Source organism: Dreissena polymorpha, chromosome 8 (assembly GCF_020536995.1).
Source record: "Dreissena polymorpha isolate Duluth1 chromosome 8, UMN_Dpol_1.0, whole genome shotgun sequence".
Lineage (NCBI taxonomy): Eukaryota > Metazoa > Mollusca > Bivalvia > Myida > Dreissenidae > Dreissena > Dreissena polymorpha.
Window position 1 is genome coordinate 84,095,482 of NC_068362.1, and position 14,954 is coordinate 84,110,435.

The window sequence follows — 14,954 nt, forward strand, 5'->3', positions numbered from 1 at the left end:
CAGAAACACAATGCCCCCTAATGCGCCGTTTTTTTTGTTGACTTTTGACCTTGAAGGATGACCTTGACCTTTCACCACTCAAAATGCAGCTCAATGAGATACACATGCAAGCCAAATATCAAGTTGCTATGTTCAATATTTCAAAAGTAATCGCAAAACTTTAACCAAGGTTAAAGTTTTGAGACAGAATGACAGAAAGGCCAAAAACAATATGCCGCCGATCATTCGATCCGGGGGCATAAAAATATGCATAGCAGGTTGTCTGAGAGAACCTAAAATTGGTACGTTGTTTGTAAACTAACAGCAAATTTATGTGATGCTTCTCATACATGCCCTATATCCCAATTATCTTCATGAGACAATTTGTCCAATCATAAAACTAACTTAGCCTCCATTTAATTGGCCAAAACTTTCGATCAGTAACCTCTTTGTAACCCACTTATAACCCACTAACAACATTTACATATTTAAATTACCGCGCCCTTGACCTTGACCTAGCTGGCCTCAATTACAATCCAAAGCTAGGTCTTAATGCAAGCTAGGTGCATCCAAGATGTAATCAAGATTGGTCTATTCACACTTGAGTAATGGACCGGAAATCACTTGTCTGATGCCACCCCCATTCTCTTATCCAAACTTGGATTTTCAACTTTGTTGCCAATTTGGATAATAATTATGACCCTTGCTCTGGAAAAATGGGACTTAATGCATGTGCATAGTGTCATCCTAGATTAGCCTTTGCAGTCAGCTTTCATGGAATTTTTGTTTCAAGGAAGTCTCTTCTAAACAAATATCCTGTTTAGATGAAAATTGTCATCCCTGTTTTAATAACACTGGCTAATCTGGGACGGCATAAGCCCAGATTTTCCAGAGCTCGACTCAAATGTAAAACAATCAAGCTCCAAAAAGTATACAATGTGCAAAACATGTGTGAAAAGTGTTGTCCCAGATTAGCCTGTGCAGTCCACACAGGCTCATCAGGGACAACACTTTCCACTTAAATAAACAATTCAGACTCACCAGGAAGGTGGGCACCTTGTTAGTCTTGGGTCTGTCAAAGTCCAGTTTGCTCTGCTCTTCGGTCAGGATTCTTTGTATCTTCTCCTTTGTCTTCTGGGACTTCTCTGGGTTGGCACAAGCAAACTGCTTCCTGGATGCCTCCATAAGACGCTCCTGTAAGCAGGGAGCAGTGGTAGCGATGAACAAACAATGGGAAATAACGGAAGCAGATGTCGGACTGTGGGAAACAAGAATATCAGTGAAACTGATGGATGCTCCCCGATGATGCGCTTTGTCAATATATGTGTTAATAAACACCTAAAAATCTATAATTAGCCTCGGTGACAGTAGAAAGTCTATTATTAGCCTCGGTGACCTTGACCTTGACCCCAGTGACCTCAAACCTCATCAAAAGGTAGAGGTCCATGCAAGGTACCTACATGCTAAATATGAAAGCGATTGGTTAAGTATTGAAGGTGCTATGAGAAACGGTAGCAAAAGTGTGACAGAAGGAAGTCTATTATTAGCCTCGGTGACCTTGACCTTGACCCAAGTGACCTCAAACCTCATCAAAAGGTAGAGGTACATGCAAGGTACCTACATGCCAAATATGAAAGCGATTGAAAGTCTATTATTAGCCTCGGTGACCTTGACCTTGACCCCAGTGACCTCAAACCTCATCAAAAGGTAGAGGTACATGCAAGGTACCTACATGCCAAATATGAAAGCGATTGGTAAAGTATTGAAGGCGCTATGAGAAACGGTAGCAAAAGTGTGACGGAAGGAAGGAATAACGGAGTGTGACGGAAGGAAGGAATAACGGAACTACAAACTGGCAACTATATGCTCCACCGAAAATATTTTCGGGGAGCATAAAAAAATAGGGGCAGATGTCCGTTTGCAATTGGGAAATAATCAGAGCAGAATTTTGTCTGCAGTGGGAAACGGGGAAATAATGGGAGCAGGCATAATTCAGGATGACAATGGTTAAGAAACACCTTTCAGTTGATCAAGTAAAAAAACAAATTAAAAAACATTGCTGCAAGACGGTATGACAAACAAAGAGTGTTAATGAGCCTTATATGTAAGATAACTAAGTAGGCAAACAACTGACTATTTGGCAAGTGGTCAATTCAGCCTTCTTCAGGGAAAACTGGGCTCAATGCATGTGTATAAAGTGTTGACCAGATTAGCCTTGCAGTCAACACAGGCTAGTATGCTTTCGGCCTAATCAGGATTTTGTTTAGAATATACTTTTTGTAATAAAAAAATCCATAAAAGCAATTAGTTTCGTTACTGCTAAGACTGCACAGGCGAATATGCACATGTATAAAGCCCAGTTTTCCCAGACTGCCGCTCAATTAATGTCAGGTCCCAATGTATGCAAAGAGCAAACCCCGCCCATACCTCTGCTCTGCGCCGGTTCTCCTGGCGAATGCGCTCAATCTTCTCAATATTTGACGGCTCCCTGTACAGAGTGTCCGGTGGTGGCTTACGCTTCTCCATCTTCGGGATCTGATACAAGAAATACACAAGCATGTGGGTTAGGCCATGTGTGGATCTAATGTAATGAAATACACAATTAATAGGGTTAGGCCATGTGTTGATATAATCTAGAGAAATACACAATCAATTGGTTTTGGCAATTTGTGGATCTGATGAAGAGAAATACACAATAAACTATCAATTGGGTAAGTAAACTTTTGGGATTGATAGCTCAATTTTTAAATGTTTTCAGTATGATAATAGATTGAATCATCACTGGAAGGGGACACAATTAGTATGATCTTTCTAGTTATCTCCCTTGCCAGTAATGATTTCTTGGTAAATCATCTTCACATCAACAGGAAAATGTCAATCAAAGCATGGGGTCAAGGAGTATATAAATAACCAAACACAATACAGTACAATTACAGGTTGTCATTATCGATTTGGGGCAATAGATGCAATGGTTTACGTAAGTTGTGCATATATTAAGTTGAAGTGTGCTCTACAGATGTACAACAGCATTAGTACCTCAAGTTTCTTAACCTGAAAATGCAGACAGTGTGGTATAGTTTTGCAAGATTATGATTAACCCTATCCCCCATAATGGCAAAGTGAAAATGGCTTTTGCAACCAGCATAAAACCAGAACAGCCTGTGAGTAACTCTCAGTCTGTTCAGGTTGTATGCTGTTTGCTGCTCATCATTAACTAAGTGTTGGAAATAAAGCCTTTAAAACTTGAATCTAGTAAGAAAGGTATTTAATTAAATGTTACTTTCTAAGGGACTACAAATGAGTGAAAATACGTATCTAAGTGGTATCTCACACAAGATCAGACAAGAGAAACACCTCCTGTGTCGTGCAATAATTGGTCTCATGCCCTATGAGGACAGCATGGCCCCAGATCAGTCAAGCAATCGCGCAGTCTTGTCAGGAACTACTGTGCTTAATTAAGTTATGCAAGGTTTCATAGTCTCATGAGAATACAGGGCAGCTCATTGCCAGACTGCGCAGGCTGGACTAGAGCTATGCTGGCTGAATATCGTACAAGACCAATTTTAAAATGACACGGCTCATTTGACCCAGGAGAGTTATCAGGAAGCTCTTCATTGAAGTAATTCACTGAATTCAAGAAATCGCTATAAACTCATAACATGTATTGCTTTCAGGAAAAGGCCATATCACAATTAATTATATTAGATGTAAACCTATATTAAGTATATCATATTTTGTAATTAAGCAAGAAAGGAAATTTTGCTTCAAATATGAATATGAGCCATTTTCTGGGAGAAATGGGGCTTAATGGAGGTGCATAAAGTGTTGTCCCTGAATAGCCTGTGTGGAATGCACAGGCTTATCTGGGACATACCTTTACGTAAAGCTGATGATACATACCGGCTCCGGGACAGGAACACTTTTTGGACGCGGCTTTGTTATATTGAATGGCTTTATCTCTGAAACAGACAAAACAGCATGAGGCGTACATCATACCGGATATGTTGTGTACATCAAGGTTTGTACTTATTAAAAGATATACACCTTGCTCTGGGAAAACGAGGCTTAATGCATGTAGGATAAGTGTTGTCCCAGATTAGTGTGTTTAGTCAATGAAGGCTTATCTGGAAGGATACTTTCCGCTTAGAGTGCATTTTCATTTAGAGGAGGCTTTGTTTAAACAACAAATTCCATAAAAGCGTCAACTGAGTTCCCTGATTAGCCTGTGCAGACTGCACATACTAATCTGGGACCAACCTTTATGCACATGCATTCATCCCAATTAACTCATATGTTACACAGAAATATCCATGTGCAACAGAATTTGGAAGGAAAAGTAACAATTAATTAAGTCAACACATAAGATCTTTTAATAAACAAGAGCTGTCACCATATGATGACTTATGCCCCCTATAAATGCTTGATAGAAGTTATGAGCATTTTTCGAAACCTAAACGCAGATTTCGAAACCTAAACGCGGACCATAAGGTCAAGGTCAAGGTCACAGGGGTCAAAATTTGTGAGCTTATGGAAAGGCCTTGTCCATTTACACATGCATACCAAATATGAAGGTTTTATCTCAAGGGACATAGAAGTTATGAGCATTTTTCAAAACCTAAACGCAGATTTCGTAACCCAAACGCGGACCCTAAGTTCAAGGTCAAGGTCACAGGGGTCAATTTTTTTGTGCCTATGGAAAGGCCTTGTCCATTTACACATGCATACCAAATATGAAGGTTATAACTCAAGGGACATAGAAGTTATGAGCATTTTTCGAAACCTAAACACAGATTTTGAAACCTAAACGCGGACCCTAAGTTCAAGGTCAAGGTCACAGGGGTCAAAATGTTAAACATATGCATACCAAATATGAAGGTTATAGCTCAAGGGACACAGAAGTTATTAGTTTTTTTCGAAACCTAAACGCAGACTTTGAAACCTAAACGCGGACCCTAAGTTCAAGGTCAAGGTCACAGGAGTCAAAATTTGTGTGCATATGGAAAGGCCTTGTCCATATACACATGCATGCCAAATATGAAATTGCGATCTGAAGCAACATAGAAGTTATGAGTTTTTTTTCGAAACCTAAACGCAAAGTGTGACGGACAGACATCACTATATGCCCTCCTTCGGGGGCATAAAAACAAAAACAGCAAACTACCCAAAAAAAGCGGCCTAGCATATAAATTTTCTACCTACGATTAGTTGTAAAATTGAATGTCAATCTTAGTCTACCAATGTCAAAAAGTGTCAATCATATGCAAATGAACCTGCAATTGTGTTCAATCATTGTTCTCATGCTCATACAAACATGTGATCAATTTGAAAATATTTGTATCTTATGATTGCAGCATTTAGGGACTGGGTCCCTTTGGATTGGGAAAAATGGTGGCGTATTGACAGAAATTGGGAAATAAGTGCTGTTGTTGTTTTGCTTACAAGAGCTTGATGGGAGATGAACTAAATGTTAAGACGTTAATTTTTTATTTTTTTTTAAACCTTCATTTTGAAATGTTAAGGTCCCATTTGGGAAAAATACATATACTTTTTCCCATTGGGAATAGGGCCAAATGTGGGCCCTGAATTTGAACAAAAAAAACACTGGATTGGAAATGACAACAGCTTTGAAGGAGATTGAAATGCATGTACCAAAACCTTTGAAATGCCTTTTGTGTGTGTGGCAGAGAAATCTTAACCCAGAGTACTGTACCTGTGTTTGTGAGAGCTTTTTTTGGTGGTTTGGTGACGTTGTCAATTTTTTCCTTCATTTGTTGAAGCATATCAGACAGCTCAGGAAGCCACCTAGAAAAGCATATAGAACATGGGATTGGGTTAATGTAACACAGAGCACATTGCTAAATGTATAGATAGGATACATAGAGCACATGGGTTAATGTAACACAGAGCACATGGCTAAATGTATAGCTAGATACATAGAGCACATGGCTTAATATATTGCTAGGATAAATAAAGCACATGGGTTAATGTATAGCTAATCAAACTAATAAACGTTCCTCATATTTAATGTATGATGGTTGCTATGATGGTGGTTTGTTAACAGTTTTTCCAGAAGATCAGTGTTTTTGCACAAAACAGTATTTAGTACATGAAATGTTTCAGGCGTAGCGTTTAAGCCAATTAGAACAAGTTTAGATACAATGTTATACATACATGTATACTATGACGCACACTAAATGATTGCAGAATACAATTCTTTGCCACTTGCACCATTTGGGTAGCATGCTGCTAAATATTAACTGATATGAAAAGTGGAAATACGAGACTATATGAGCCTTGCTCTGGGGAAAATTAGCTTAATGCACGTGTGTAAAAAGGCATCGAAGATATGCAGACTGCAGAGGCTAATCAAGTACAGCACTTCATGCTTTAATAGCATTTTTGTTTAAAGTAAGTCTTTGCTCAGCAAATATCGATTTAAGGCTGAAAGTGTCGTCCCAGATTAGCCAGCACAGGCTGCATGGGCTAATCTGTGAAGACACTTTATTCACATGCATTAAGCCCAGTTTCCCCAGAACGAGGCATATATCTGCTTACTGCCGTAATGGAGACACCAGTTTAGTCTGCACAAACACATGCTCATAGAATTTCTGCCATTCATCCTTCATCCAAGTTGTGATGCTTTTTTCATTGAAGAAAAACTGCAGGAACTGAAATCAAAACATCATGAAAATAAAATAGATGGCAACTTCAGAATTAATCGAGTTTTGAAATTTCGCTAGTCATGACCTCATAAAATGTGCAGAGCATGTTTAGTTAATATTTTAATCAGTTTTTGAACAATTGAATCAATTTTATTCCATAACCAAATTTTAAATGCTTAGTGGTAACGATACTCTTGACAAACTTCAACTCCTACACGTAAACAAGCTAGAAAACGTTATGACATGTCACATCCTTTATATTTCATTTACAGGAATATAACAGTTACCTTGTACATTTTGTTGATGTCCTGAGAGCGTACAAACTGTCGGAAATTGGCCATTTCCAACTCATCCAGGCGAAACAAGGCAAGGTATGATAAAACTGAAATATCAGAGTATGACATGTTTGTGATTTAAAACATTGCAGTTTTTTAATCTAGTTGACCTTATGATATGATTATAACTCGTGTTACTTTCCCCTTGTTAAATTTCCACACATCCATCCCTGCATAATGTTAATATGAATAACATTGGAACGTATATGGGTTGCAATATTATACCCTCTTAAATGCATATGATGTTTATATAACATTCTCAATAGTAGTTGAGTTAATGGAACAAAGTGTTAAGGCTCCGCTTAGTTTTGAAACTTCTGACACATTTACACACTAAACCATGTTGAAATAAAAAAAACCTAAAAAACATGAACTATAAACTAGAACTGATCTAAGTAAACATAAGTATGATTTTTTCTAGACATGAAATATTATACATGAATATGATATAACTTTACTGAAAATAAAACAAAACAATCCTAATACCTATGAGCCTCTTGGGAAAACTGGGCTGAATGCATATGCGTACAGTATCCACCCAGAATAGCCTGTGTTATTTGCACAGATTAATCAGGGAAGACACTTTCCACCAAAATTGAATTTTGTTCAGTGCAGACTTCCTTCAAAAAAAAAAGTTAACAAGGCTATTGCCAAGCAATATGGTCCCCTACCGGCTCCACCAATGTCAGAAATTCCACCATTTTCGGATTTTTTGGGGGGTTGCCATAGCAACCACAATTTTTGACGTAGGAACAAAATGAAATGACGTGCATAATGTCCATATTGCCATCTATCCATGTTGCAAGTTTCATTAAAAAATATGAAGAACTTTTAAAGTCATCGCAGGATCCAGAAAAGTGTGACAGACAGACTGACAGACTGACTGACAGACGGAGTGCAAACCATAAATCCCCTCCGGTGAAACCGGTAGGGGACAATAAAGCTGAAAGTGTTGACCCTGCACAGGCTAATCTGGGAGGACACTTTAGCCATTCATTAAGCCAAGTTTTCCCAGACCAAGGCTCCTAAATTTCACAGTCACCATTATTTACAATGGCATTTTTTATTATTACGCAATACTAGCATTAGCAAACATGAATGGGCCCCCTTCCAGACAGCGTGCGAGCTGCACACATCTCACACATTTCACGCCTAATACATGCACAAAAGTACTTACCTATGAAGAGATTTTGTTCTGAGCGAAGTGTGTTTTTCCCATCACGTGCATAAAATCCCTTCACTATGATAGACATGATATCCAGGTAGCGAACACAGCCAGAGAACACCTCAACTATGAAGATCTGCTCATCTTCATTGTGAATCTGTAAAAAACCCGACACAAGACTAAATATAGTGACAATAACTAAGACACAGATTTTGATGCACAATAAAGAATTATAATGTGTACTTTTTTTACATAATTTTTAAAGTTTTATGTTAATTCATTATTCATACAGTTCAGATATATAGTTATTTCATCGTAAAAGATCATTAAAAGAAACATGAATATAATGCATAAATTTACACAATGTATGCAAACAGCATAAAACCTGAACAGCCTGTGAGATACTCGCAGTCTGTTCTGGTTTTATGCTGGCTGCGTATAGCAATTTTCACTTCTCTTCTGAGCGGGAAAAGGTTAAGAAAGTTCATTAAGCCAATTGAACAAAACATACACCGTAATGCTTGAGATATTTATTGACGTGATTCTCCACTGACTGGACATCTGCATTGAATGAATCTAACACTGCCACACAGTGCTCAAGCAATGCTTTGTGATCCATCACGGATCTGAAATAAAGGTTGAGAAATATTTTCTAAATTTTATTTTGGGGGGGGGGATTACATTTGGAATACCGGTATTTATGTCTTTATACTTTTTTCCATTGGTGAATGGGGTGTATAATGGCCATAAATTTAAACAAACACAACTCAACATGTGGAGGGTAAAATTTTGACAGTTTTTAATAACCAAAAAGGTGTCAGTTTGAGACAAGGTAATTCAAATTATATGTAATATTTTCAAATAATGTGACCCTATCATCCATAATCAGAGAGACAGACCTCTGCCTATATAGACTCTCTATTTCGAGTCTAATACAGAACAAACCTGAGAATGTGTTAAATGCAATAAACAAGCTCTCAAGGCGGTACATTCCAATGAGGTTTAACAGATCGGGTGAACATTGATTTTAATATATCTTAAAAATGTTGAAACAAGAGCGCCGCATGACAGAGCAATATACGCCCGATTCGTGTGCCATTGGAGATGATACACTGATGATTGATGTATTTGTTTTGGAAATAAGCAATATACCCCCATACCACTTTGACGCAGGATAAAAAGTTGTTTAAAAGTTTCGGATGAATACAATTTGAATTAGAGTCCGGACAAAGTGGCGCCGTTGAAAATGCACTAATTGACCCTATGACCTAGTTCTTGACCCGACATGACCCATATTCGAACTTGACCTAGATATCAACTAGATGCAACTACTGACCAAGTTTGGTAAAGATCGGATGAATACAATTTGAATAAGAGTCCGGACAAAGTGGCGCTGTTGAAAATGGACTAATTGACCCTATGACCTAGTTTTTTACCTGGCATGACCCATATTCGAACTTGGCCTAGATATCAACTAGATGCAACTACTGACCAAGTTTGGTGAAGATAAGATTTATACAATTTGAATTAGAGTCCGGACAAAGTAAAATGCACTAATTGACCCTTTGACCTAGTTTTTGACCCAGCATGACCCATATTCGGACTTGACCTAGATATCAACTAGATGCAACTACTGACCAAGTTTGGTGAAGATCGGATGAATACAATTTGAATTAGAGTCCGGACAAAGTGGCGCCTTTGAAAATGCACTAATTGACCCTATGACCTAGTTTTTGACCCGGCATGACCCATATTCGAACTTGGCCTATATATCAACTAGATGCAACTGCTGACCAAGTTTGGTGAAGATCGGATGAATACAATTTGAAATAGAGTCCGGACAAAGTGGCCCCTTTGAAAATGCACTTATTGACCCTATGACCTAGTTTTAGACCCGGCATGACCCATATTCGAACTTGGCCTAGATATCAACTAGATGCAACTGCTGACCAAGTTTGGTGAAGATCGGATGAATACAATTTGAATTAGAGTCCGGACAAAGTGATGCCTTCCGCCCGCCGCCCGCCAGCCCGCCAAGGGGTTTCACATAATACGTCCCGTATTTTATACGGGCGTATAAAAAGAATACACAATTATGTTCCAATATGATATTTTCACACATTTGTTCCCAGCATATGCAAGTTATTCCACAGTGTAAATTATTCCAAATAACTCTTAACAAACACAACCTGTAATGTTGTTTTTTTCTCATTATTTGAATATTTTAACATCACCAAGCATAATTTACCCATTGAAAATAATACACATACAATCCAGTCTGTATGATGGTTTGGTCGGTTTAATTTCGATCGTCAAATCAATAAATGTGATTTTTCTGTTATAAATTACTTACATATCAGTTAGGGAGTAAGGAAGAACTAAAATAATATAAACGACAAAGCTTTTTTCATTGATACATGGGCGCTGCCATCTTGGTTTCTATGGCAATAGCCAAACGTTTCATAGAAAAATGAGCATGACAACAAAATGCTGTTTTAATAAGATATTCCTTTCAAAACATACACAAATTACCTTTTAAACGTGTTTAATAAACGCAATAGTTATCGTATGTGTAGTGAAAACAGTATAAATTCTCTTTGTTTACAATATTTTTGAGTTGTTGTTGTTACGAGCGATTCATTGCATCATGGGAGAAAATATTTTGAAATATTTTCAAACGCATTATAATTTCTAGAATTGCTAAACACATTTAAAATAAACTTATTAACTATCATATACATTGATTATAATTTATACGCCATATAATATAAGTTGACGGAAATTTACTGAGCGCGACACCGATCTATAACGATGATTACCGATTAAACCGAATTGAGCTTAGGTGTTCATACATCAAGTGCGTCTTTACGTAAACCGCGTCTTTATGTGCAATCGTGTGGAATTAAAATAAAGCTGCACGATGTCAGAAACGACTTACGAGGTATTGTTCTTCAAATTTACACATTTAATTAATTAAAACATTGCATGATATATGTATAGTAATGCTTTGTTTGTTTTTGCTTCTATTATAATGGAATACAAAATAAAATAGGGGTTTAAGTTGTGACACTTGTCGTCTGCTATCTAAATTTTAAAGTTACGATTTCCCTTTTCAGCACAGGGAAATATCTGCGCCAAGGGTCAGCAAATTCAACGTCTATATTCAGGTAGGACTTGTTTACGTTTACATTAGTGACCTTGGCCTTGGTCTAAGACTAAGTCCTAGGATGTTATTCAGCATCTGAAGCATTTTGAGCTGCTTACATCATTAGCTGACATTAATACAAATTACCATTATTGAGCAATCTTCAATTTCTTGATTCAATAAACACACAGATACACATTATTACAACACAACTAGCTTTACATTTTTTTTATTCCAAACCATGTTTCATCATTAAAACTACCATAGTAATTTATTTTAATTACTAATATTGGTATAGAGACTCAATTGTATCCAGTTGAAGAGTAGTACAAATGTAAGTATCAATAATAGAACAAATATAAGTATCAATAAAAGTGATAAATGCTGGTGTGCTCAAAACTGAATAAAATAGATTGAAATATTTGTTGTTTTTATGTAAATATTGTGAATTCTTGGCTTTAAAATGTATTCTGAAAAATCTTATTTTTTATCACTACAAACAGTGAAAGACTATTTCTCCATTGTTTTACTTTTACTAATTTGTGCTTTCTCCAAAGTTTTTAGGCAGTACATCAATAACTAAATAGGCATTTCATAGATAGGTTGAATTTTAAAACAATAAAATAATAATGTTTTGTTCAACATTAAATTATACTTATAAAACTAAGTCTTGTCAATATATATATATATACTGCATATATGTATTACTTTGATGCAAATTGACAGTACTTGTTTAATAGAGGTTTTCAAAAATTACAAATGTTATTTTCTCTTCTTGTTATATTAAGGTCCCTTAACACCAGTTTTAAGTAAACAAGTCCTTAACACATGCTAAGGAATTTGACTTTAATTAAGTTCTTCAAAATTTCAGCCCAAAATTGGACTAAAAAAAACACATTGAATTTCAGTCTGAATCATGTGTGACCTTGAAGCTTAGGACAAAGTTCATGTGTATGACTTGCCATTGCACAATGATTGTCTCTTCTGCATCATTTGAAAATCTACCTTTGCTGGACATGTTTTTGCTCTGGACTAATTGTCAGGTGTTTAACCTTGATTCCTATATTTGATGTTAAACTGTTACCTTGACCTTTGACATAGGGACCTTGTTCTTGCATGCGGCTGCCACACATTATCTTTCTGAAAGTGATTGTCTTTTCTGGCAAGTTAAAAGTACATGTATAAAGAAACGGATTTTCTGAATTTTACTTTTGACCTTAATTGTTACCTTGACATTGACCATAGGAGCTTGGTTTTTGCATGCTACTCTTTTTCAGTGGACTTTTTTTTCATGGAAAAAAAATCCCAATACAAAACTTGCATTTTTTTCTAAATGAAGCCAGGAAAAGGCCTGTTAGATATAAAATAGCTTTTCATAAAAAATTAACCCATTTGGTTAAGAATTTTTTTGAGTGTGTTATGTGGACAATATGGTATTATATTGACATTACTCATAATTATTATAAGGACATTAAAAGCAGTGCATTTAAACCATAAATGTATATGTCTGTAGAGTACCTTAGAATTAACTTTCCAAATACTTTCCTATGATTATCTCCTGTTACATAGAAAACAGGGCCAAAGTAAACAATACCCCTTCAGTGTTCTGCCGTGGATGCGCCCTTGCGTCATTTTGCGCAAAAAAATAGATTTGTCCCCACCCGTTTTCCGTATATAGGTCCGCGGGCACACAGAAATTACATGTAGGAATAAAAATTAATCGATTAAATTTGAAAGTTGTCAAAGAAATCGAGTAAATGCGTAATTAGAACGAATTATTTCATTGGACGTGACGTCATTTCGCTGCCAATCCTTAATTTACTTTAATAACACTTTATTTCATTGGTAAGTTGAGACTATAACAACCAATCAGTTATCAAGGAAATTTTCACACCTATCAAAATGGCAGAAAGTGACCAACCGAAGAAAACTAAATCCATTTTGAGTTTTTTTTTCCTCCGGCAAGTAAAATATGAAAATATATCGATAGTAATAACACCCCAACAGAGTCTTCCCAAGTACCAACATCGTTTAGCAATGCCGAAAAAAAGTCTGCCCCTAAACGTACATTCCAAGCAAATTGGCTTTGAGAATTTTCTTGGTTACTGTTTGACACAACAAAATGACATGCAGTTTGTGCATAAAGCCCAAACAAGAAAAAGCCTTTCCTATCAGTAATTCTAATTTGAAAAGGCTTTAGATCACTGGCCGAGAAGTGTAAAGCAAATGTGAATCTTTGCCTCTTATTCCATTGAAGCAGAATATGTAGACAGACGTAGATGTAGACATGAAATACATGTAACTGTTTAAAGTTTTGTTAATAAATTGACAATTGTTTGACAGTTTTAAAAATTTAAAAAAATGTTCAAGTTTGAATTAGAATGTTGAATCCTGTGGACTGGCTGTAGGAATAAATCTAGCCAGTTTAAGAGTGCAAGTAAAAGGTAATTAGTTTCTGAAAATTTAATTTTGCCACAAATGTATTTCTCTGTCTCCAAATTTTTCCATTTTGTCCCCACTTTTTTAACCCTAAAGGGTCCCTGTCCCCAGCAGTACAGATTCACGACAGAACACTGCCCCTTAGGGAATTCTTGAATAACCTTGGATGTGTGTCAGTCTGTCTGTCTGTTTGGTATTAAACTGCAGTTTTGCGTTGAATATAATTACTAGTATATTGATATCTGTAACATGTTAATATTATTATACAGCCTTTAAGGTTGCCAAGATATTGATTTGTTTTGGTCTGTCTAGGTAATAATGTTGAAACCTTTGTCAGCTACATGTAATTCAGTGTCTGGTAAAGTTATTAAAAAGCCAGTGCCAAAATCAACTGATGCATCTGTGTTTAAAACATGTTAATGACGCACTCACAGTCTTTAAAATAATTGAGCGAAACTAATATTTAAACAATTTTAAATCTCAAAGCTTCTATTTGCATGAACATAAAAACTGTAATTATCTTTTCAAATTAAAATGCTTATAATTAGATAATATGCAATCTGAAAGTTCTTTAACCATTTTTAAAAACATCAAATCAAACCAGAGGTATTTGAATTAATCATTGTAAATCAAAAGGAAGTTTTAGTTAGTTCTGCAGCTGTAATACTGATCCACATCTTACAGAATCATTTGAATACCAAACAATTACATTTAAGAGAACACAACATGATTGAGGCAAATTTTATTCTTATCAATTGCACATAAGGTGAACTAAAAATTCATGATTAAATTACAAAAGCTACAATCAAGTTGCTTTGCCAAATTACAGGTGTCAAGACATACATGTATAAATAGTGTTCACTGCAGGCTGATTAGCAATTCTAAACATTGAAATTACTTCACGCTTGTCTTTCATAATAATTGTTTGTAAGTTAAATTGAACAATCTGAGATAACCTGGTAAAAAGTGAGGAAAATAATTTTGTGGCAATATCAAACTATAACGCATAACTTGGTGATTAACTCTTTCAGTGCTGGAACCAAATTATGAAGGCCTTTGCAAACAGTTTGGATCCAGATGAGACGCCACAGAACGTGGCGTCTCATCAGGATCCAAACTGTTTGCTATTCTGATAGTATTCTTTGAAAAAAATCGAAGAAAATGCTAATTTAAGAAATTCAGCAGATGACATTTCAGCAGACAACATATTTCCCAGCATGCAAAGGATT

The 14,954-nt window shown here is 36.2% G+C and overlaps 2 protein-coding genes across 5 annotated transcripts in view; one reads left to right on the plus strand and one right to left on the minus strand.

The window, feature by feature from the left end:
- LOC127842279 (cilia- and flagella-associated protein 99-like) overlaps positions 1-10,810 on the minus strand; it is a 31,794-nt gene extending 20,984 nt beyond the window's left edge. For 2 of the 3 annotated variants that reach the window (XM_052371714.1, XM_052371712.1), the window contains exons 1-9: positions 10,674-10,810; positions 8,653-8,767; positions 8,154-8,298; positions 6,929-7,023; positions 6,535-6,647; positions 5,690-5,781; positions 3,880-3,938; positions 2,407-2,514; positions 1,021-1,173 (exon numbers count right to left, since the gene is read on the minus strand). In XM_052371714.1, coding sequence (XP_052227674.1) covers positions 1,021-1,173; positions 2,407-2,514; positions 3,880-3,938; positions 5,690-5,781; positions 6,535-6,647; positions 6,929-7,023; positions 8,154-8,298; positions 8,653-8,760 — 873 coding nt within the window. In that variant the 5' untranslated portion in view covers positions 8,761-8,767; positions 10,674-10,810. Of the gene's footprint in view, positions 1-1,020; positions 1,174-2,406; positions 2,515-3,879; positions 3,939-5,689; positions 5,782-6,534; positions 6,648-6,928; positions 7,024-8,153; positions 8,299-8,652; positions 8,768-10,494; positions 10,588-10,673 lie in introns of those variants that run through there. The other variant, XM_052371713.1, reaches the window with a different exon arrangement.
- Positions 10,811-10,931: 121 nt separating this feature from the next.
- The window catches only part of LOC127842282 (uncharacterized protein ZK1073.1-like), a 107,426-nt gene continuing 103,403 nt past the window's right edge, over positions 10,932-14,954 (plus strand). For both annotated transcript variants that reach the window (XM_052371718.1, XM_052371719.1), the window contains exons 1-2: positions 10,932-11,082; positions 11,258-11,308. In XM_052371718.1, the coding sequence (XP_052227678.1) occupies positions 11,062-11,082; positions 11,258-11,308 (72 nt within the window). In that variant the 5' untranslated portion in view covers positions 10,932-11,061. The remainder of the gene's footprint in view (positions 11,083-11,257; positions 11,309-14,954) is intronic.